This window comes from Lepisosteus oculatus, chromosome 3 (assembly GCF_040954835.1).
Source record: "Lepisosteus oculatus isolate fLepOcu1 chromosome 3, fLepOcu1.hap2, whole genome shotgun sequence".
Lineage (NCBI taxonomy): Eukaryota > Metazoa > Chordata > Actinopteri > Semionotiformes > Lepisosteidae > Lepisosteus > Lepisosteus oculatus.
This window is the reverse complement of record NC_090698.1, coordinates 23,660,576-23,683,858: the sequence shown is the minus strand read 5'-3', so window position 1 is coordinate 23,683,858 and position 23,283 is coordinate 23,660,576. Positions and strand designations below refer to the sequence as shown.

General features: G+C 36.1%; 1 protein-coding gene across 1 annotated transcript; it reads left to right on the top strand.

Annotated features, from left to right (window-relative positions):
• The first annotated feature begins 6,227 nt into the window (after positions 1 to 6,227).
• On the top strand, positions 6,228 to 21,342 carry ak3 (adenylate kinase 3). The gene is made up of 5 exons (XM_006627171.3): positions 6,228 to 6,592; positions 11,295 to 11,414; positions 13,942 to 14,114; positions 17,325 to 17,443; positions 20,279 to 21,342. The coding sequence occupies exons 1-5, from the start codon at positions 6,445 to 6,447 to the stop codon at positions 20,403 to 20,405; spliced, it is 687 nt and encodes a 228-aa protein (XP_006627234.1). The 5' UTR covers positions 6,228 to 6,444; the 3' UTR covers positions 20,406 to 21,342.
• The last annotated feature ends 1,941 nt before the right edge of the window (positions 21,343 to 23,283 follow it).

The following is a 23,283-nucleotide window of genomic DNA, read 5'->3' as shown; positions in this document are numbered from 1 at the left end:
TGACAACCGTGTTTGTTTTACTATTATCATATTTTTGGGGAATTTAATTTTTTGTGCGCAGTTCGATTTCCTATGTGTGCTGATTTCATAACCTGTGTGCAAGCGCACAGGCACACAGCTTAGAGGGAACATTGATGGCCACTATGAGAGGTGGTGCATTACCCCTGCAGATCACGTTACCATTCACTGAGAGGTAATGGTCAGCGGTCTAACACTACCTGGGAAAGGAACTAGGATCTTCTCCCTACCCCAGAAATCTTTCATCTGCTCGGGTCTCGAAGCTCAGCTGTGTCAAGGGTTGCCATAAATACAATCCAGGTACAAAAGGATCAGTGTGCAAGCATCCCCAGATGTGAGGGAGAAGTCCCTGTCCCCAGAGTCGTCTAAGATAAGGTAGGCGCGGCCACTGACACCTTTGTCTGAATTTAAAGGAAATGAGGAGTTGCTAGTGTCATTGTAGTTTGAGCCAAAAAGTGAAGATCTTTCTTCGCCAATCGACTGGAGCATTATTCAGGTTTAAATGACCTTGGCAACTTTAAATCAGATCCTGCCCCTGTCACCTCTGAAGTCCCCCCACCCTTATCTTTTCAAATATTTACATGATGAGAAATAAAATACAAGGTCAACTTCCACTGTTATGATGATGGTACTCAGATCTACCTGCTTTATCTTTACCTGATCTACCTAAGCCTCACATTGCTCATTCAACACGAATGAAATGTTTTGAAGATATACTGTTGTGGATAACTCAAAATGATCTCCATTTAAACAAGAATAAGATTGAGATGATTTTAATTGACTCCCCCCATCACAGTTAAACTGTCTAAAACTCACTTTTCGTGACAGAAATTATTCTCTCAAATTCTGTTAAAAAATTAGGAGTGATTTTTTACTCTTCCCTATCTTTCAAATCACCTCTCCACAAAGTCTGCAGTGCATCATTCTGCCATTATAAAGCACAACCCATTAAAGATTCATTCTTTCTCTTTCTGATGTCCAGAAATTAGTTCTTCCTTTCATCTACTCAATACTAGACTACTGCAATACTTTGCTAGTGGGATCATCCATTTTATTTTAGAAAAAAGTGCTGACCAAGTCTCAAAAATCCAAACATATTTCCCCTGTATGGAAAAACCTGCACTGGCTACCAGTCTCTTTAGAGAATTGACTTTAAAATTCTCTTATTGGCCTACCATGGCACTACACAGTCTGTCTCCTGTGTACTGTCTATCTGTATCCTGTGTACCTTCAAGAGATACTATCTCCACATTTCCCAGTTCCCTCATTCAATTCTGTTTGCTCTAGGCTCCTCAACCTTCCAAAGACTACACACTATATGTTGGGGGACCAAGACTTTTCAGCAGACGCACCCCGTCTTTGGAATACACTTCTAAAACCACACCCTCTGTTGATGTTTGTAAATCTTGTCTCAAGACGTGTTCTCAGTGGCCTTCAGTTCCGAATAGAATTGTTTAATTTCATAATTGATACACTTTGTGTATTTTATTATTATTTTCTGTTTAATGTACATTTATATTTTTATGTAATTTACATGAAGTATCTTCACTGGTGCTTCTAGGCAAATGAATGTGCAATTAGCATACAAAGCAGACAGACAGAGCCACAGTCAAAATCAGCTCAAAGCACTGAAGCTCAATTAAAGGAATAATAATGCCTCAGAGCAGTTTCTTCTCTCCACATGTGTTTTATTTTTCCAGTAGGAACAACTCCTCTTTAGAAGGGACGTTTCATGGGACAATAATATTATCTGTGAATGCTGCATAATAACTGAAATATGTTATGGCTAAAATAAACATTTTTGGGGATTTGTTGACTTCCAGTCCAAACTCTGATAAGCAATTGTAAAAAACGTTTTTCAGTTACAGTGCAGGGCAAGTTGATCACCCTGTAACAGATCCAGTCTGGATATGACAGGCCCTGCCCTGATATATTCTAACTGCTGGCATGAGCTGTAATTAATCCCCTCACATTTTTTTCAGGTTTATGATGTACAGTAGTTGTGTAGAGGCCAAAGCTTCTGACTTAGCTTCTAGTTAATGCTACAGGGAATATACAGCACTTTGCACTAAATGTCACCAGTATACTGACAGTATAAAATACACCCTTTAGATAGTAAGGTTCCTTGCTTATGTTTGCACATTGCTTACCCTGATATACCTACCCACCTAATAGTTTTAAGCCAAGTCTCTCTGCCTTTGCAATTGGAGTATTATGCAAAAGCCATAGTAGTTAATTAGGAATTATACAATTTTTCATAAATAAACTTAAGGCTCTAAACATCAGTTCTCATTTTCAGATTTCTTGTGTCCTGAAAAAAAATGCTGATGTCTATAAAGACATGAGGCAATTACATTGAAGCTCTCACTGGACAGAGCACTGATACATATTTGCATACATTTGTTTTGAAAATAATACCACCCAGTAAATATTTTTAGTTTAAATTCAAAATATAAGGCTGACGTATCAGATTTTCACGTGGTTTAGGTGAAGCTGAATAAGAGTTTCTCAGTGTTAATGCTTCTGCAATTAATAGTACCAGTTATAAACTAACACAGTTTTAAACATTTGTCTTTCCTATCTCTGTCAATTGCAGCTACATGCCAAAATATTGTATTTTTGAATTTGGGGTTATGCTGTTATGTATGGCTGAATGCATATTAGTAAACTGTTTTTTTCTTGACATTTTTCATACTTGCTCCCATGTGATGTCTTTTATGAACAACGTGTGCTGTCTATTGTTTCCAATCTCTGCTTGCACACAGTTTTATACCAGTGCTGAAGATGCAGAGCAAGGCCTAGCTCATTGGCATTGCTAGCTCAAAGTGGCACCAACACGAGTAAACACAAATCCTTGCAGAATGACAACGAAAAAAGAGCTGGATTTTTTTGTTTTCACAGCAGTGGTAGCTGGAGATGTCTGTATTATAGGAGTTGCAGGTACAGATAGCTTGTTGAGAAATGGGAGATTTAAAGTTGCAATGAAAGACTGTCAGTGAATGATGTTTCAGCATTTAATTAAGAATGCAAAGGTTTTTAACAACTTCAAGCCATGGCTTTTAGCCAGGGATATAGAGGAGAAAATCACATGGGCCTACCTCTGTGTAAGGTGTGAAACACAGCTCACTGGGTGATGTTACATTGTTGAAACAGTTGCCTGGCATCTTCCTGCCTCTCTTTCACTGTATTCTGCAATGGTTTCTCCTGGTCATTCTCTGTGTAAAGCCCAGTCATCGTTTTGTCCTTCTGAAGGTCAACACTAATCTTATACAGTATTCAAATGATTAAAGAACATTAAAAATGTAAAAATTTAAATTAAAATAATGTATTAGTAGCATTTAAGTTTTGACATTTGAGAAATATATAAAAATACATTTTTTCTCTCTGATGTTGCTGGCATTTTCTCTCTTTAAAAAGATAAATTTTATTAAAAGAAACTTAAAATTAAAAGATGAATTTAATTTATTTGTAATGCCCTCCCTGTAAATTTTGTATTGTTTTCCCATGTCACCTAGCAAAGGGAGCTTGAGAAGCAAATCAATAACATTAAAAGCAGGGATTTATCCTGTAACCATCTGGGTTTGCCTCTCTGTGAAAAAATAGACCCAAGACTCCAATCCACTTCAATGTGTGGATTGCTGAAATCATCTGAAATGTCCCAATTACTGTTACAATAGGACTCTGACAATCAATATTAAATCTGGATCTAGGCTTTATGAGCCATTTAAAAATGATAAAATTTAATTGAACTTTTATTCACATTATAATATTGCAGCGGCCACACATTGCTCTCACAAATCCTGGTACAATGACACTGTTGAACTTTAAAGCCTGTTTGCATAAGAGCCAATGTGTATTGTATAATCTGTGCTAATTATTAGACCGTAAACACATTTGCAACTGTTCTGTTTCTGCCTATGGTTACGCAACTGTGGTTCAGAGGTTGGCTCTGTCTAGCAGTTAGCATAGACCAAGGAACCGGCCCACTCCAGACTCACTACCACATTACTACATTCCTACAGTCATTACCCCTGCTAGGTGCAACAGTTTTGAATCCATGGAAAAGAACCATCCCCACTGACTACAAGTGCCTCAGACACTTCAGAGTCACGTGAACAGTTGCACAATTCAATCATATTAATTGAAGAACTATGAATTGTAGTAGACATTCGAGCATTTGAATTGCTCAAATCTGAATGATGGAGACCCTGATTGTAGAGCCCTTCAAGATCCTCTGTACAAGTGCTTGTAAAGGCTTTAATAATATAATGTGAAAGTCAATAAAAATACTACATATTTTTCATTTAATTTGAGGGAGCCTCTGATTTTTACATGGATTTTATAGGAAGGGTGTTATCTTTTAGATTCAGTGAGCATTTTATGACTTGTTTGTTAGATGTTTTTAACTTTCTTTTATTGTAAGTATAAAACTAGGTTTGGTTGAAAAAAGCAAATTTCAACAAAATCTGCTCTTGCACTTTTGGATGAATAGCCAGCATAAATGACCTTCACTAGGCAGGAATTAAGAAGTGGGCTTCTATTCACATAAAGATCACTGTTCTAAATGAGAAGGTAACAGTGGGTTTTGAAAAATTTAGACTTTCTTTTGCAAAGTTCTGTATAGTCAATATCGAATGATTCTCATTTAATCACCATAATGAGTTACAGTACCTCCTATTTCATGTTAGAATCATACATATTGAAAGATCATTTGATTAAGTGTATACATCTGGAATATTATCAATATAAACATTGTAATATTGTAATATATTACAATATATGTGCAATGTTACAATAGAAATACTCACAACATTGGTAAGGTCTTTTTTGCTTTTACCATTTTTTTGAATACTTACTTCTAGGAATATAAAATGTGTATGTCATCACTGCACAACATTTTGTTCCTTTCTTCCTGTAGGCTTTATAACTTGGTTACTTAGCTGTGTCAGTCTTTGGTTTTGCCAATTATGAATGTAGACAGCTTATTTTCCACAGAATCTTCTTTGCATGCAAGATATATTGATCTAAATATATTGATCACACAGGAATGGTTATACAGTCAAATCAATTTTAAAGATTAATTTTCAAATTGCAGGTGATAGTCATTCGAGGTAATGATGCATTTGGAGCTGATAAATGGATTGAAAACTACAAATATAAATTGGTGAAGAACCACAAGGATCTTTATTAGGACTAATGCTCTTCCTTCTTTATATCAATGATCTCGATGATGGTAAACGTAGTGAACTAGTCAAGTTCACATATGACACCAAAAGACTGGGCAAACTGGGAATTGATATTTAATGCAGACAAGTGCAGAGTGTTAAATGCCAATAAAATAGGAAACACAGATCTTGAAGAAACGGCTTCTGAAGACTATGTTGAAACATTTACATACAAACATACCGAGAAGCAATGGAAATGAAAAGCAAATCCAATATAAGGAAATACAGTGATGTATTTAGAAATTAAATGAAAGGGTGCTGCGTTAAAATAGTACAATACACTAGTTCCTTATTTAGAATACTGTCACGTACTTTGATCACCACATTATAAAGAAATATTTGCACTCTGGAATCAATCCAGAGAAGAGTGGGCATCATACATCAGCATCAGCATCAGATTATAAATATCTCATCATGTACCATTACACTAAAGCAGTGAGGATTTTAAACAAATATCGACATCTGATTTAACTGGACAATCAAAATTAAATATATAATTATTTAAGAAAGGAGATTATGTATATTATCAGAATAGTTTAACGTTGAAAAACATATTTCTGCATTTGGAAATTTGCATTTGGTTTGTTTCAGGCGCTCGTAAGAATATCAGGCATATTCCTGAAAGATATTAATTTGTTTCCACCATTTTTTTTTTCAAATCCAGTATCTGCAGAATACATAGTATAGTAGTGTAGTTATAAGATGTACTGATAATATGCACTAGAAAATGCCGGCACAACCTTCAAACGTGTCATCTAAGTTTGCTACAAAACGGATGGGACGAACTGCCAGTCATGCGTTAAACTTTAATTTAATCCCGCATTTGGCTAAGGTTTTGTAACGCAAATCCCATGCACACACTCCACAAAAGGACAGAGATATCTGACGGATACAAATTAACCGATGTCGGTGTTGTATTCTGCTTGCCTGCAACTTCCTGGAATGCAAATATTTCTCCTCCTCCAACGACTACGACAGCGTCAAGGTTTAGAAAAAAAGCCGCCTTCATTCTGAGACCAGGCAAAGCACAAGCTGCAGGCAGAAGACGTAATCATTAAGCGCACTTATTTTTTAAGTTTTTTTTTTTGTGGGTGGGTAAAGATTCTATTTATGTATGTGATCTGCTTTACAAGTCGGATTCTGTTTTTTAATGAAAATATTTTATTCACTCATAATTCTTAAAATTTAACACCCCGAAAAAATGGTTCTACGCGTTTTGTTTCGTGCTGTCATCATGGGACCCCCAGGCTCCGGAAAAGGCACAATATCGGACCGTATAAGTAAAAGTTTTGGATTAAAACATCTTTCCAGCGGAGACGTTTTGAGAGCCAATATTAAAGCCAAAACCGGTAAGCAGTTACAAAGGTGAAAGATACACACCAAAAGCATTTGACGAGTTGTAACAGATATATGCTACTTATTTTCTGATCACACGCGGCAGACTTTGGTGCAGGGATACAGTTAACTTACAATAGACTTGCTACTGCTTTTGTTAGTTTAGTGCATTGTACGTTCTGTGCCTTTGGTTTCACTTTTTAAACTTTGCAGTCTGCACCAATGATATAGCATTCAAAGCCGAATATGTAAAAACGTCTTCTATCCACCTACATTTTTTTTACCTCGTACTGTAATCCAAACGTTTTTTTTCTCTACAGTTCGTGTGTACAGTGCAGTTCCTTTTTATCGTATGATCACTGAAGACATGTCTAGGTTCTAAAGCTGTTGGGTAGTTATTTAGGAGTTGAAGACTAAAGTCATCGGCTCTATGCAGGAACGCAAATGTAAGAAAATATAATACAATGTAGAGGTCAAAATAACATTTAAAGACCTAAGACAACTTCAAAAGTGTTCCTTTACATGTATATTTTCAAAGAAAGGCTATCATCACGTAAAGACATACTATTCACATGCATTTCATATGGGTTCATATCAGATATAGAGACCTAGTTCACCATTTTGATCTGTCGTTTAGATATTTTATTTTTGCGTTTAGATATATTATTTCTTTTGGCTAATTTCGTGCTTAACCGTGAAAGTAATTCAGACATAGATGTGAACTACACAGTGGCACTACAGTGAGTGGTATTGTACTGTATGTCTTGGTTCTTTGCTGAATTCAGCCACGCTGTCTCCACTATTTGGAGGCTGGCCCATAAAGTATTCACTGTCATAGCATATACATTCTTGTGATCGCAGGCTTCTGCCAGTTGTCTTATGAACTTTGATCCCTGTTTCGAAAGCAGATTAGGTTTTCTACTTATCAAATTATATATTTTAAGATAATGTCAAAAACCTCTTCTGCCAATTGTCTTCTTATGAACTTTGATCCCTGTTTCGAAAGTAGATTAGGTTTTCTACTTATCAAATTATATTTTAAGATAATGTCAAAAACCTATCGAGCTACTCAGTACACATTTGACATTTTCGTTTTTTTTCTTAAGACGTACAGTAGCGACAGTAGGTTCTGCCCCCACCTGTTACCCCCTCTGTTTTTCCAGGAATTTAGGTTTAACGTTCTGCAAATTCTGAAGTTCCTTGGGTGTGAACTGCGTTGGTAATGGTCTATATTGCACCAGTTATCCTCCATCTTTCATAGATATTTTACTTGGTCGTGATCTGGATGGGGTGGTGTTTTATGCTAAAATAACATTTCTGCCTTCTATGCTAGTCTTTTACCTTAGCATAGCCTTAGAAATAGATTTTAAGCCCTACAGTATATCCTAATGTATCATACTTAAACTCTTTCACTGTGGGTAAGGTTATACACCTGCTGTTCACAGAATGTTCTTGGCTTGAAATCAACCATTTAAATTAGTTTTTTATGATTATTTTTTCATTATCTCACAAATGTTTTCTATGAACCCCTCAACTTATATTTTGTGATCTTGAGATCTCTGCCGTAAGTTACCATAAAATTGCCATAATCATTAACCTCTAAATGACTTATGCGTTAGGGTAGTTTTGATTCTTTCCTATTGTTTCAAACGTAAATACACCCATGATCTGCGTTTACTGTATACTTCATTTTTCCTTTATTTCTTATTAACCGTGAGCCCGGCTCCACGAGCTATTGAGCTACTGATTGCTTCAAGCTGAGATCATTCCACAAATGCAGTCTTTGCCTTAACATGTGTCTGTCATTACCTGTGATTATAAAGACCTTAATGCTGGCCTTTTTACAGAACAGTCCCGTTTCACTTAAGGCCTTGGACTTGTAGAGAATTAATATAGTTTGGTTTGACCAAAACGTCCTTCTGGAAAGCCTTTTAAATTCGATACTGTGAGGTCGATTGTACAAAAAGAACTAACAACAGGTAGTGTTAGCCAAGCCAAAGTACTGTATGCAACGGAAAACTTTATCTTGTTTCTAGATATAAGTTTAGTAACGTAGGTAAGACTAAACACCCGTGTAGAACGAACGTGTTTTTTACAGTTCAAAGTTTTGTTAAATATCTGGCATTGGAATACCTGTAGTGCACTTTTATGCACGAACGCTGTATCAAACTAAACTTCAATGTGCCCTAACAATGCGCAACTGCCGATTCTCTGGACCCAGAACAAGGGTGCTATCGTGACACTAGTGTCAACCCCCTGAGTGCACTGACGAGGCCTAAGTGAGAAACAGGATTTTAGGCTGTGTAGACCATTGTTGATCTGTCACCAAAGTTATTTAAATTTTATATTATAAACAACAAGAATAAAACAATATAAATATAGAAAACACTCGTTTTTTAAATAAATGAAATAAGGACCGACGAAGTGGTAATTGGCTTTCTGTGCTGCTGCAGTTTCAGCTCGCACTCTCTTAGTTGCAATTGAATTTCTTCATCCTGCGCTGGTCCCTCCACATACTAATTACTGTTGTATCGATAGAGGAGTTTAAAGGGACGTGCCGTTGCTGCGCTGTCAGGAGCGAAGGAATGTCGCACAATAGCGCGCTGTGAGTGGACTGCTAATGGAGCGTGGTTGTAGCTTTTTTCAGAAACGCGTGGTAAATTTAGCTTGGAGAAAAGTGCAGATCTTTTATATGGTCAACTTTAGATGCATATGAATTTTGCTAAAACTTTGAAGTTTTCAGTCTTCGTATTGATTTTTTAAGTCGCACTTTGTACGACGGTTAGAAGCGCAGGTTATGTGGAAAGTGTACACTAAATCAATTCGGTGACACATATGGGCCTATAAAAGCAACGATGGATTGTAAACCTATTTAAAATATCTATTTAATTAATACCAAACACCTACAGAATCCACTTGCAGCAGTTTTAACAGATTTTGAACACACAGGTATTTGGTTAATTGGTTAATTAAAGTTTAAGTCGTATTTTTTTTTAATGGATGGCAGGACGAGTAGGGAACATCATTTACTTTTGAGAACTCTCTGTCTGGTAGGGCCAAAGCATTTTATTTCTTAAGGCCTTGGTTTGCATATTTAAAACTAAAGAGTCCGATAAGGAAATTAGAGTAATTATTGGAAATTCAGGCTTGTGGAATGGCTCAGTCATCAGTATTCTGTGTTAAGGCAGGAGAACTGTGAGAAACGATAACAAATAACAGATGAAACACTGTATTCAGAAATAAATAGAAATAATAATGCCAGGGTACTATGGCTATACATATACTATATGTGCTAAATATGGAGATTGGAGAGAGAAAATAATTTCACTAACTTTTTCTCCAAGAGCACCATCTTATATTTAGGTTTTGAATAATGTATGTCTGTTACAATGATAATTTGGCAAGGAGCCTACAGTACTTCTTTATACATCTGAGCATTTGCTGAACAATTTATGCGACATTCCTTGCTTCATGTTGGAAGCAAGGCTGGACTACAACCACAGCTAGAGTGAGTTCATCACACAGGGACAATGTAAAGATACCAGTTACCCCAGCCAGCACCCCAGCCAGGAAGAGGCAGAAAACTTAAGAGGACAGGGTAACAACTTGCACCAGCATGGAGGAAACATGCAAACACCAACTGGAGAAACTTCAGGACCAAATCTGAGAAAATGTCCTTCCAAAAATAATAGTTCTTCAGAAACAGGTGGTCAAGAGATCCTCACAAAGGACATCTCTTTTTTATAAGCTCTTTAAAACCTAATAGTTTCATTTCAGTGGGATATGGAAGAGTAAATTAAACTGGAACGAGAATGTAGGAGAACAGGTGTTGGGAAAGAGCTTTGTGAAGTTCAAATGTAAAACTGAAAACACTTCAATGGATTTCATTTTAAAATTCAAATTAAACTGATAATAACAGATGGGAAATTACCCAATACACACAGGTGCTTTCAATTTGAAGGTTATTGTACAGTATGTTTGTGTTTGACATAATTCTCAGAAAGACCTTGACTTCACCTATGTAGTAAAATCAAACTCCATATGCAGGGACTGAATCTATTTATACAAAAATATCTATTAATTTATTAAGTTCTAACCAACAGTATTTTTCAATATCTTTAATAAATTCTATTTTAAGCAATTAAGATATTTATGCTGTATTTTGCTAAACATGCAGTGGTGTGATTTAGACAAAAGTAAGAATTTAAAAGGAATTGGAAGTATTCTCACTGTCTGCTTTTATAGTGGCCTCCTTGAAGTCTGTGTAGAACGTGCATTTCCAAGGTCTCTGGTTTTCCTTCTGTAACTGTCTTTATTTTATGTTTTATTTATCATGTCCTGACCACTGCAAAGCAGAAAACACACTGGAAGTGTATTTACCAATGAAAGCACTGTGATCTGTCCTCAGCTATCCTTGCAATTTGGTCTGGATGACCATATTCACAATTTGCAGATTACAATCATTTTAATCATCAGTCTCAGAGAAGACTTTCAGAAAGTCCTAGATTCTAGAATGCATTCACTTTCTACATATATGCCAATGGAATTTGTGAGAAACAGATACAGGTTTTCCATTGCAACTTTCTAAAGCAGTGTAATTAAAATGTGTGTCTGGGGTATTTTTATTTGATGGGAAAGGGGCTGTGTTGTAGGGAGAAATAGATTGAAGGAAGGCACGGAAGTTTCTGGTGACATCTTTTATTTCTGTCATTGTAGAAATAGGGCTCCTGATGAAGTCCTGCATTGATCAGGGCCAGCTGGTTCCTGATGATGTCATTTCAAGGTTAATACTGCAAGAGCTGAAGACCATGGAGCAACACAACTGGCTGCTTGATGGTAGGAGGATTATGGAAAATTGTATGGATGTTCCCTTTTCTTCATAATGGGAAATACCATACTAACCAATACAAGATATCTGAAGTGAATGTCTTTCTTCACCTCAGCAAATTTGAAGGCATTTAATGTCCTTGAAAGATTTATAAGTTACATTTGCAGGTAAATGACAAGTTTCTCCTTAAAATGATAAATAAAGTAGTAGTTAATAATAATAATAATAATAATAATAATAATAATAATAATAATAATAATAATAATAAATAATTGCTTACACTTATATTGTGCTTTTCTGGACACTCCACTCAAAGCGCTTTACAGGTAATGGGGACTGCCCTCCACCACCACCAATGTGCAGCATACACCTAGAATTTGACATGTGTCATCATGTTAATTTGATGGGAAAGGAATTGGAATCAAATCAAAACATTATTTTTAAAAAGGGAAAATGTTGAGGTGTTCTTACTGTAGGTGGTAGGAAAATAATTCCTTACTTATTTAGCACTTTTGTGGATACTTCATTCAAAGTGCTTTATGGTTAATGGGGACTTCCTTCCACCATTAATGAGCAGTACCCACCTGGATGATGCGACGGCAGCCATAGTGCACCATTAGACTTACCACACACCAGCTATCAGTGGGGAGGAGAACAGAGTGATGAAGCCAATTCATAGATGGGGATTATTAGGAGGTCATGACTGGTAAGGGCCAATAGGAAACTTGGCCAGGATGCCTAGGTAACACCCCTTCTCTTTTTGAGGAACACCCTGGGACTTTTAAGGACCACAGAGACTCAGGACCTCGATTTTACATTTCATCTGAAGGACAGAGCCTTTTTAGAGCATAGTGTCCCCATCACTATACTGGCACATTATGACCCACACAGACTGCAGGGTGAGCAACCCCTACTGGCCCCATTAACACCTCTTCCAGTAGCAACCTTAGTTTTTCCCAGGAGGTGTCCCATCAAGATACTGACTAGGCTCACATCTGCTTAGCTTCAATGGTTTGTCAGTTGTGAGTTGCAGGGTAATATGGTTGCTAATTGCATTTTGTCTATGAAATGTGAGACTATAGTATTTCTCATATGAGAGGCTAGACCTGCAGTGGGGATTGGCTTATATTTCCAAACCAGTGCATGGGGTGGTACAGTAATTTAATTTAGTGTTATTACTGGTATTGAACTGCACCCTGAATCCCGGTAGCACAGCTTTGAAGATTACCCACCAACCTGTTTTCTTCTCCTTCTTCAGAATGCCACTTCTGCTTTTGCTAGTTTGTGCCTGTTCACTGCTGCTGGAGTTGTGAATACTTGTACATAAGCTCTTGCAAACATATTTTTTTCTTGTTTGTTGGTAAATGCCAGTTGATGTTTTTACATATAATGAGGTAATGGCATCCTGACAGGTTTTGAAAATTGCTATGGTGATGAAGGTGCTAATTGGGAAATGTGAGTATCCGATCTATTTCTCTCGTTTGAGAAACAAAAACATATATATAAGAGGCCATTAATTTATTTAGGTTTTATACTCTTGTTGGTAGATTATAATAAAAATCATCATAAAAGAGATCAGCTTAGTCTTAGTTTTTGCTAAATCTACATACAAGACAAAAAAAATGTTTTGCCTTTTTTGTATTTGCCTAGTATTACATAATCATGTACTCCTCTTATCTCATTGTGATAAAGTCTTCTTGGCTATTTGCAAACTTAACACTTTGCTACTGTTTCATGAAGGTAGTGAACAAACTAACCAAGGTTAAAAATGTCAGATGAGTATATATTTATGCTTTATCAGCATTTTGAATTTCACAAAAAGGGGATTTAAGTTGCTACCACTTTGTCATCTTCAAGAATTTGCTAACCTTTTTCATGTAAAATGATTTTTACCTGCTCATGGTTTCTGTTTTCAGTTTCACTGCCATGTGGCTTCAAGTTCGGTTACCAAACCAAAACTCTTCATATTATTTGCCCCTTAGTCTTTAATTTAATGAAGTCACAACTCTTTCTCTTCTTGAACATGTCATTCAGAAAGACCCAAGTTTGTTTTAGACTCAGGTGTATGAAAGCCTTTTGAACAGAGGAGTTTGTGAGGGTTTTTTATCATATAGATAGCATCTGCTATTAGTGGCCTGCACCCGCAGGCTGTCAGAAGATGACACAGAAGTTAAAAGCTGCACCGTTTCATATCCTAAGCATTAATAGAAACTTAGCAGTTAAAGCATGTTTATTTTTAGAAAAATTTAGTTGATTGATTTTTTTAACAGCACATATTTGGCATCATTTCGATTAATTTATCATTCATGACTAACTGTGATACACATCTTTCAGCAACAGCCTCAGTTTTCCTTTTAAAAAGGAAAAGATAAGCTAAAGTATAATAAACATTGGGCTTGACTTATACATCCTTATTTACATAGTAAATGCTATGTGTACCACCATTTTGGCTCTTGAGCTCCTAGAGAAGACTGCAAGTGCTATTTATGTGGAATGATGTTAATAAACAGAGGACCCTTTTCCCCTCCTGATCAGGGTTCCCTCGCACTGTGACGCAGGCAGAGTCTTTGGACAGCGCCTACCACATAGATACTGTTATCAACCTTGATGTGCCTTTTGAGACCATTAAGGAACGCCTAACCTCACGGTGGATCCATCCGGCCAGTGGAAGAGTCTACAACACCAACTTCAATCCTCCAAAAATTCCTGTGAGTTGACTGATGGAAGGTTTAGTAAAGTTGTCACCCAGCTGTGCTTTCAGTGTCGGACCAATTAGTGAAATGTTTTGGATAACCCTAAGATGTACACTGAATGCATCAGTTCTCTCACGGAGTTTTGTATAAACATTTGGTATCTATTACATTCAATATTTTATTTTAGAATTTCTGTTATATTTTCATTTAAATAGCTTAAGGTTTTTTTAGTTATTAGCGGTTTACATTATAGGAGGCAAGGGATGTTTTATATACTGTATATAATGGACGAAGCCAGAGGAAAAGAAATTCTACTTGTTCACAGAAGATGAATACATCTCTTTTTAATATTCAATTCATGCCCTGCCCATCTGTACAGGCCTGATTTATTTCACTCTACCACAAGAAGGTTAGTACATAAGGACATAAGAATGGTTTCAAGCAGGGAAAGGCCTTTCATCCCATCTTGCTCATTTTGTACTTTTGTAGCTAAATTAGTCTAAACCTTGTCCACCTGCCTCTTGAAGAACAGAGAATTTGAGCCTTATACCTGGCTGGAAAATGTCTTCCTGACACCCACACTCTTTGTGTATAGACGTGATTCCAATCCACCAGCCTTAATTAATTCCCATTTAGTTTCCAATATGTGATTGCATGTCATTGTCTTGCTGTTTAATCTGAAGTAGTCTTCTGGGCTGACCCTGTATGTACCCCCTTAGGATTTTATGTATTGATATTTGTCTATAGACTCATCTTAGACACCTTGTAAGTTGATCCTACATTGTGTCACCCAGGTGTTTGCTGGACATTTCTAGTGTATGAATTGAGTCTCCCCTCCAGTATGTTAACCCGCTTTTTGATCTTTTGGCTATAGAAATCTTTATACAGAAGCAAGGACTTTAATCACATAAATTGACCTTAAATTCTCTTTTGTTCTCGACAAAAGAGATTTACAGTAGTTCCTTTAATCATTCATATTGTTCTTTGAGCTCTTTCCTTTGGCAGTGTGGTAAAGAAACCATTTACAATGCAATACTTTAAATAAGGTCTTACTAAAAGCTTTTACAGTGACTTGAATATAGTTCCCCCTGCTCCCTTTAATTGCTTCCTGTGTTTTGTTAAAAAAAGAGCATATACAGTATAGAATCTATACTGTATGAATACCAAGATCTCATTCATGCATGTTTTCTGAAGCTTGATTCTCTGACTGTACAATAAACAGAGGTCCTGTTTGAGCCTGTGAACCTGATGAATGGTTCTTGCTGAGCTACCGATGACCAGCTGTCATTATAGCACTGTATGAAATATCTTTAGATTATGTCTGAGCTGGTATTCTGTGGTCTAACCACTGGAAAATGGTAGAAAATGTGGAGTGGTGTAATGCCATCCAAGTGACTTTGTATGCCATTATACTGTAGCTTTTTAAACACTCAGTTTCATAAGCCCAGAGAAAACAGATTAAATGGCTGTGAGTTCAGACAAGATTAAAACACGAGATACTGTCTTCAAATCTAGTGAATCTGTGAGCAAACAAATAAAATATAGGCCTGGTGAAATGTTTCCTTTAGGACAGACCTTTGCTCTCTATCCACCAATTAAAGCAGGGCAAACAGCTCTTTGGCTGTGAACAAGAGACTGTGCATAGGTAAATAGTCTGGGAGTGCTTGCAGCAGGTAAATATTCACATAGCAGTGTGCCTGTGTTCTGCTTCAGTAAATAAAAGGAGAATCAATGTCTTTGGAGGTCTCTCTGATGCAACATGATGCACTGCTTGGCTGTACCCACACTGTTGATGCCAGGTGTAGTATTGCTGGGAGTAAATACTAGTAGTTATTTTGTAATACAGAGGGAGTCATGCTATAGTGTGTTTTGCTTCTTTCACTTTTATGTTTGGATTCACATATGAACCTGACCAATCTGGCTTTTGAAACAGAGTTATCAGAATTGTGTTGTGGATTTTCTATGCCTGCTGTTCGATAGCCATGACAGCTGTTTTACTTAGAGCTGAAGGTCAGTTGATTGCACAGAGATCTCTTGGCATGCTCTTCTGAAGGTACAGATTAAATGAACCACATGTGACAACTATATACTGTATTTCATACTCATACAGTATGTTTATTTTACCAGATGCTGTACATGTAGAGTAGATTTAAATGTGACTCTCTGCAGTGAGCATATGTCTATAGACAGGAAGACTGTGTAAGGAATTATTTATTTCTGTAAATACTGAAGGAGTAAGAACATAAGTAGTTAGTAGTTATTTGGACCTCATGAAATGTATCGGCTTCCACACCATTGCATTAATGGGCTTTATTGAGGTTATTTGCCTTGGTGTGTTACAATGCATTAAGTATAGACAGATTTTGAGACCATCTCTACCTTTTGGCTCTAGTAGCTTGGACCTACTAGACAGATCGAAAGGTTTTGTTTGAAACTGAATTGCATTTATCAAAAACTAAAGGAAAGTGAAGAGGAACCAACAGCTTCACACGAATGAAGAGCTATCTAGATATCTTTTTGCTACCTATACAGTTTTTATTGGTTATTTTATTTTTTGGAATTATTTTATTTATATTATTAAATTTGGCCTTCTGTTATAATCAAACACTTTATCTCAACTGTTGACAAAATTGTCAGGTGTAACAGGTTTTAAGTCTTTTTGTAGTATGATGAGAGGTGTTAAAAAAGCAACTAATGCTATTGGTTCTAATACACCAACTATGTAACTGAGAGTTGGGTTGGAACAGAAACTAGCAGAAACTTCAGGAACTGAGTATGAGACCTCTGACCCGTAAAAATGTGCGGTTGTACTTCTAAGTTAACGAATGGTACTCAAAAATAAATGCTGCAATGAAGCAATATAATCTTCCATTTTTAAACTTAATTGCACAAAAGCTATTTATTATTGCAAAAGAATAACATGGCAGCTTTAAAAAATCTCACCAGCAATAAGATCACAGTGTAAGTGTGTGTACTGGTGAAAATATTTGACAACCATGAAGTAGAACTAGTTAATGTGTGTGTGGAAGGGGCATGTGTGACATTGCTTACTTTCTTCCTTTAAGGCTGTGTTATTTGATATAGATTTAAAAAGCAAGCAAGGGAATTTCCTTTTTATACCTTTGAAGAAAGACCCAGGTTGACAGGCGTGATATGAAAATGCCCTCATTCAGTATTCCTTGTGAGAAGACGCTCTATGATTGTGTTGTATCTCTGTATGCACAGGGTCTGGATGATGTCACGGGTGAGCCTCTGACACAGAGGAATGACGACACACCTGAAACAGTCACCAAGAGACTAAAGGCATATGAAACGCAAACTCAGCCAGTCCTCGACTACTACAGGTACCACCATTCCTGAAATGCGAATTTCTTGTGTAATTTGTTAACAAAGCAAAAGTGCTAAACATCTTTAACTTCATACCGCATGCTGAACCTGTCTTGATAGACTAATGTAAACTTTTCTTGTCTAATTTAACAACGAAATAGTGAGTAATGAGTAATATTATTTAATACAAAGGAAATGTAAACTCTGACCTCAAACTGAAACTACCATGTATATATTAGGATTCAGAAAAAATATAAAAGTATCAATAACATTAATTAGTCGTTAGTACCACAGTGCAGAGTATGAGGTTTTTTTAATTGTATTTTTGTATACCAAGCCTTTTCCACTGCTATTTCTAGTACAGCTTGATTTACTGTATGTCCTCATTTTAGGATATAATGAAAACCAGGACACTTCAAGAACTTTATTACTATTCTCTAATATATGGTTTCTAGTTACAGGAACCAGACACCTGTGTATTTCCCCCAAATATTATTTTTAGAAAAATGGAGATCTTGCAAAAGCATCATCTGATAAAGTCTGAGTTTTTTATCTCTTTGCAAAGATTAACATAAAGGCCAGTGAAAAATTAGACATATGTCTAACCATTCAGACATATGTTGTGACTTTGTAATTGATGGCAGTGCACCAAGAAAAAACAAATCTTCAATTTTGTTTTATTATAGGAATTATTTGTGTTATTAAGAATATTGAAATGCACACTCTAAGGTCTACTTACATGTACTATTTTTGGATAATCACAACATCTACAAAACCTGAACAAACATATATCTTTTAATAATAGATTATGAACAGTAATTTAAGTAAAACAAAACAGAAACTTCAGGTTGTCTATTATGTTGGCAGGTAAAAAGTGACCTTAACTGTCTAAGATGCAACAGTAAGTATGGTCGAGCTGTTCAGAACCAGTTTCTAAATTTTGCTGGATAAAGTAAAAGAATAAATTAGGAAAATGGTGGACTCACTTGAAACTAAATATCAAAGAATCACTAACTGAACATCTCTATCAGGTTTTTTTTGTACTAGAGGCCTGAAAAGGTAGGCTTGACCTATGGAGATAATGAAAAAAAATGATTGATTATAAGAAAATTAAAGTTATTTTACCTTTATTGAAAAACTTAAGAAGCATTTTCGCTTACAGTTCCTTTGGAGCTAAACTTGTCCTTGAACGTCATGTACTGCACTTTTGATCCATTGCTAGTAGGAATAACCTGTTTCAGAGACAGATAGTAATATACGTCGAAGTTCTCCAGATGCCAAAATTGAAGTCAAATTATTTTAATGCTCTAAACAGTCCCTCCTCTCCATTTTTTTTTCTGAGAAAACCAGATACGACTCTTATCCAAAGAACTCTTGGTTTATCGAGATCATTTGTTGTCTACAGTACAAATTGAGGCAGCAGCACTGAAGACCTAAATTTCCATAACATCACTAATTGCTAAGAGAGAAATGTTATATTAAATTTATTTGAGAGAAAGGATTTCAAAAGCTTGGGATGTTTAGAGCTTCATTTGGTAAGATAAGAATTGGACACAAGGCTCTGGACAGCATGCCAGTCCACTGCAGGACATACACAGATACAGGTACACGAGAAAAATGTCAAGACACTAGTGAACGTAGTCAGCATGTCTTTGCAATGTAGGAGGAAACCAGAGCACCTGGCAAGTATCCATGTGAAGGCTCCCCAGTCCAAAAACTGACTCCAGAACTCAAGCGCTGTGAGACAGCACTGCCATCTAACACACCACTGTACTTCCTGCAGCTTGCAGTAGTAGTGATACTGTTTATAAACTATTGTGGCAATATCTGTAAGACCTTTAACCGTGACCTTAAACTTGGCTTAATAGAAAAACTTATCAGAGTCACAATCTTGAGCCTGAAATTAATCTAGACTTTTTCTATTACCTCTGTGACTTACTCTGTTCATAGTTCTAACCCTAGAAAAGCCCTTGTTGCCTTCAATTTTGCTACAGTAAATGCAAACCTAATCGTAACCTTAAACCTGAATCAGGATCCGAATCAGGCAGCACATACTTGGTAACAGTTTCACATATATAGCATTTACTATTTATTACTTACAGTAATACCAAAGAGGCTAGATGGGCCAAACAGCCTCATCTCATTTGTAAGATTTCATATGTTCTTTTTAGCCATTCAGAGTATATGGGTGTGGTTTCCTATTGTCCTGTCTGTCAAATGTCACTGCTTCACAGTGTGTCATGTTATAATTTCTTGAATAGCACAACTAACTTTAAAAAGCACTTTAAAACAAAGAAATCATGAGATTTATAAAAATCCTAACCCTGATCCAGCTACAGTACTTTGAATACTAACTACAGATCCTAAACCCTAATTTTAAATTAAACATTATCCTAACTTTCTTCCTGGATCTTTACTCTAAACTATGACTTAACTGTAAACCCTAACCCTAAAATGCTGAATGAGGATTTTATTTTTATTTTTTACTTTCCTGTCTTGCTTGATATGGCAGAAACTTCATACGTCTATATACTGATTTTATTGAATTCAGGGTAGCATGGTGGTTAGCACTGCTGCCTCTCAGTTGTGTTTAATTCAAGACTGGGGTGTCATCTGTGTGGAGTATGTTCAGGTGGGCTTTCTCCAGGTGCTCCTTTTACTTCCCACTTCCCAAAGACTTGACTAGCTAATCTCAGTTGTCTCCATTGAGTTTGATCCTTGGTCCCCATTAGTCTTAACGATCAAGGCTTGGATTGCTGTATCTTAGTCATAAGCTAAGTATCTGGCCATTGTCAGCTGGAGAAATCTTACACTTCAAAGTATTATTCATTTTACTTGTCTTGTCTCCACAGAAACAAGGGTATATTGGAGACCTTTTCAGGAACAGAAACCAATAAGATATGGCCACACGTCCATGCTTTCCTGTCGAAAAAAGTCTCGGATGGGGGTGGTATGGCTTCTGGGAAGGCATGCCAATGAACATGTTTAAAGGGAATAATGGCTTCACTTAAGAGGAGTCCACCTCTAGCATGGGGCCAAGTTCTCACTCCTGTGTGCTGCCAATTATAGCATTACTTTTTGCTTCAGAAAAAAAAACCTCTTTGATCAAAATATATATCACAGTGTTCTTAATTTTATTTTTAATAACTCCGGAATATTTCACTGATATAATAATATTTTTGTGTTGTTTTGCAATGTGGACAAACTCGAGTGATCATATAGTCTTAAAGGTATCCTGCCTGAGATCTGCACAATCCAGTGAAAGGAATGCCATTGTACAAATGTACTGTAGCTTGTATTAAATTCTAATGAATTAGTAGTAAGGAAGAGGTGACTTACAAATGAATGGAGTCTTTATTATGATTTTTCCCTTTAGTTTGCATACAAGTGTATGCCTGTCTTCCACTATAGAATGTTTTACAGTAAATAGGGACATGCAGATATTAAATCTGGACTCCAAATATGATAACACATATGATATAATTTAGCACAGTTGATCCTGTCATGCATTCCATTTTATTAATGAAAAGCTTTGGTTTACGGTAAAATTATTATGTACCTTTTGAGACAAAATGATTGTACTGGTTGTAATAGTCATACTCGAGGGAATCTGACCGTCTTTAATAGTTTCGTACTTTCAAGTTTCAGCCTTTTGTAATTGCCTTCAGTTGTTTGCAGTAGTTTTAAAACAATAGATTTGCAATCTGTAGATAAGCTTTAATGAACTTCCTTTAAGAGTCATAACTTAAATACTCAGTACTGATTGTTCCTATGGCATTTCCCATTGCCCATGTCTTTTGTTACTGTGTCCTTTTTCTACAGCAAACAAGTCTAATAGCCTGGTGGTGGGTTACAGTCAGGCAGTATATCTTGGTGTACAATATATATTTTTACAGTACCTAATCTATTAAAGTGTCACAACAGATAAAAATGTGTGTTGGGTGTTTAATGCAAGATTTGTATAAAATAATCGAGTTGGATGAGACTGAAAAAGAAAATATATATTTTTTATGAGTTTTTGATGAATCGCAGTTATCATTTCTTATTGCTGGTCATGATGTACCCATATATCAGCTGGATTGTGTTCCACATCGGCCCCTAATCACAACTGTTAATTGGAACTTGAAAGTGATCTGCTTGCCAGTTTTAGACAGAAATTTAAGCAATAAGAACATCCCTCCTCAACTGGCAAATTCAGAATTTCATCCTAAATGTGTGAGTAAATGTCTCTTAACAGGTGATCTATTTGTGATAAACAGACATGGGTAGGAATGACACTGTATCATATACTTCCACAGTGAGTCAGTGTTTAAATTCACTTGGTTATTGGTTACTAGCACATCTGAATAAGGGCAGTCCTGAAACTCACAAGTTTAACATTAAAGGTGAACGTTTATTTAATGAATGTGAGTAGGGCAGAATTTTACTGTCCCACCCAGTGGTCGTCATCTAACATAACATAAACATAATGCTAACATAAAACTAACATATTTTTGGGACCTGAATAATATATGTGTAAGAAGTCAAGAATCCACCTCTATCTGATATAGCTGATAGATATGCATGTTCTATATGGTGTCAAGACTGATCTCATTATAATTTGCTGGATGTGATTGTAATACTACTTAATTTTTGTCAAGTGTACATCTTAAAATCTACTGCATAGTAAGTCAATAGAATGGCATTTTCTGTTCAATGAAAATTTAAGCTTAGCTTTTAATTGGTCAAAGGATACCATTTTATAGTACACTGGTTGTCAAAAAGGAGCAAGCTCTCAAGCATTTGCATCACACCACACTCATTTCTGGCTTTCAGTTTTGGATTTGACTTCATGGTCTTAATCTGAGTTGGTGTAGGTAAATATTTGGGTACAATTTTTTGTTAGATGCTTTTTTGTTGTTTTGAATAACAGCATGTCATTAGTTAGATATTATGAAATATACTGAGATTTCCTTTGTCTTGATTAAATGAATGACAAAGATCAGGTTTTTATCATCTTCAAATTACTTTGGGGATTTTTTCTACATCGTGATTGGTAGAATCAAGAATCAAGATTGATAGTAACACCATGGGCAGTCGGTGGAAGGTTCTCTTCAAGGAGGCATTGCAGTTACATTCCCCAGGATATAATGAAGAGTGTAACCCAGTTGGAAATGAGGTCTTATAGTTCTTAAAATCACAATCCTTTCCTATTCTGTTAGCTGACCCCTAACCCTGCAAACCGTCCCTCCTAATTTAGATGTAGTTCAGTTGTGATACCACTGAGGTCTGAAATGTTTATACATTTAAAATAACTAATAATTTGCTTAATTAGAGCATTTCATTGTTGTCAGCTCTTGCACAGCTGTAATTCACAAAAGGGTGCAATTAAGAAAGTGCACCCATTCTTAAGTACAGAGTAAAATACATACCATTTCTGTTGGTTAAAACTCTGAAAAGATGTAGATTCTTCTTTTACAAAAAACAGACACAGTTGCCACAGACTCAAATAAGTGCTTGTCATTTTAGATATGCAGAATTACCGTAAATTAAAATACTGTCCTTTCCATGCCTTCACTTTACATTTAATGTGCTTAACAATGTACACTTGTTAAATACAAAATATAATTAAGTGCTAAAAGTTAATAATGCTAATCCAAAGGTTTAAGACCGCTGAAGAAATGTATTTGTTAAATGACACTATAGATTCCATCACCTCTTTTTTTTGTATGAAATCATTTATTTGTATTTCTGTATTAAAATTTCCCTCCTGATTTTTTTAAAGTGGTGTCAGGCAATTCATGAACAGAATGTGAACACTCTTAATAGGCTTTCTGCAACCCCAGTACACACTAAATACATCCCATCTGTTTGAATG

Bases quoted from the DNA above. Each gene is read 5' to 3' on its own strand.
- ak3 (XM_006627171.3), top strand. From the start codon at position 6,445: ATGGTTCTACGCGTTTTGTTTCGTGCTGTCATCATGGGACCCCCAGGC. The intron at 6,593-11,294 runs GTAAGCAGTTAC...CTGTCATTGTAG, and splicing joins CAATATTAAAGCCAAAACCG to AAATAGGGCTCCTGATGAAG. The intron at 17,444-20,278 runs GTACCACCATTC...TTGTCTCCACAG, and splicing joins CCAGTCCTCGACTACTACAG to AAACAAGGGTATATTGGAGA.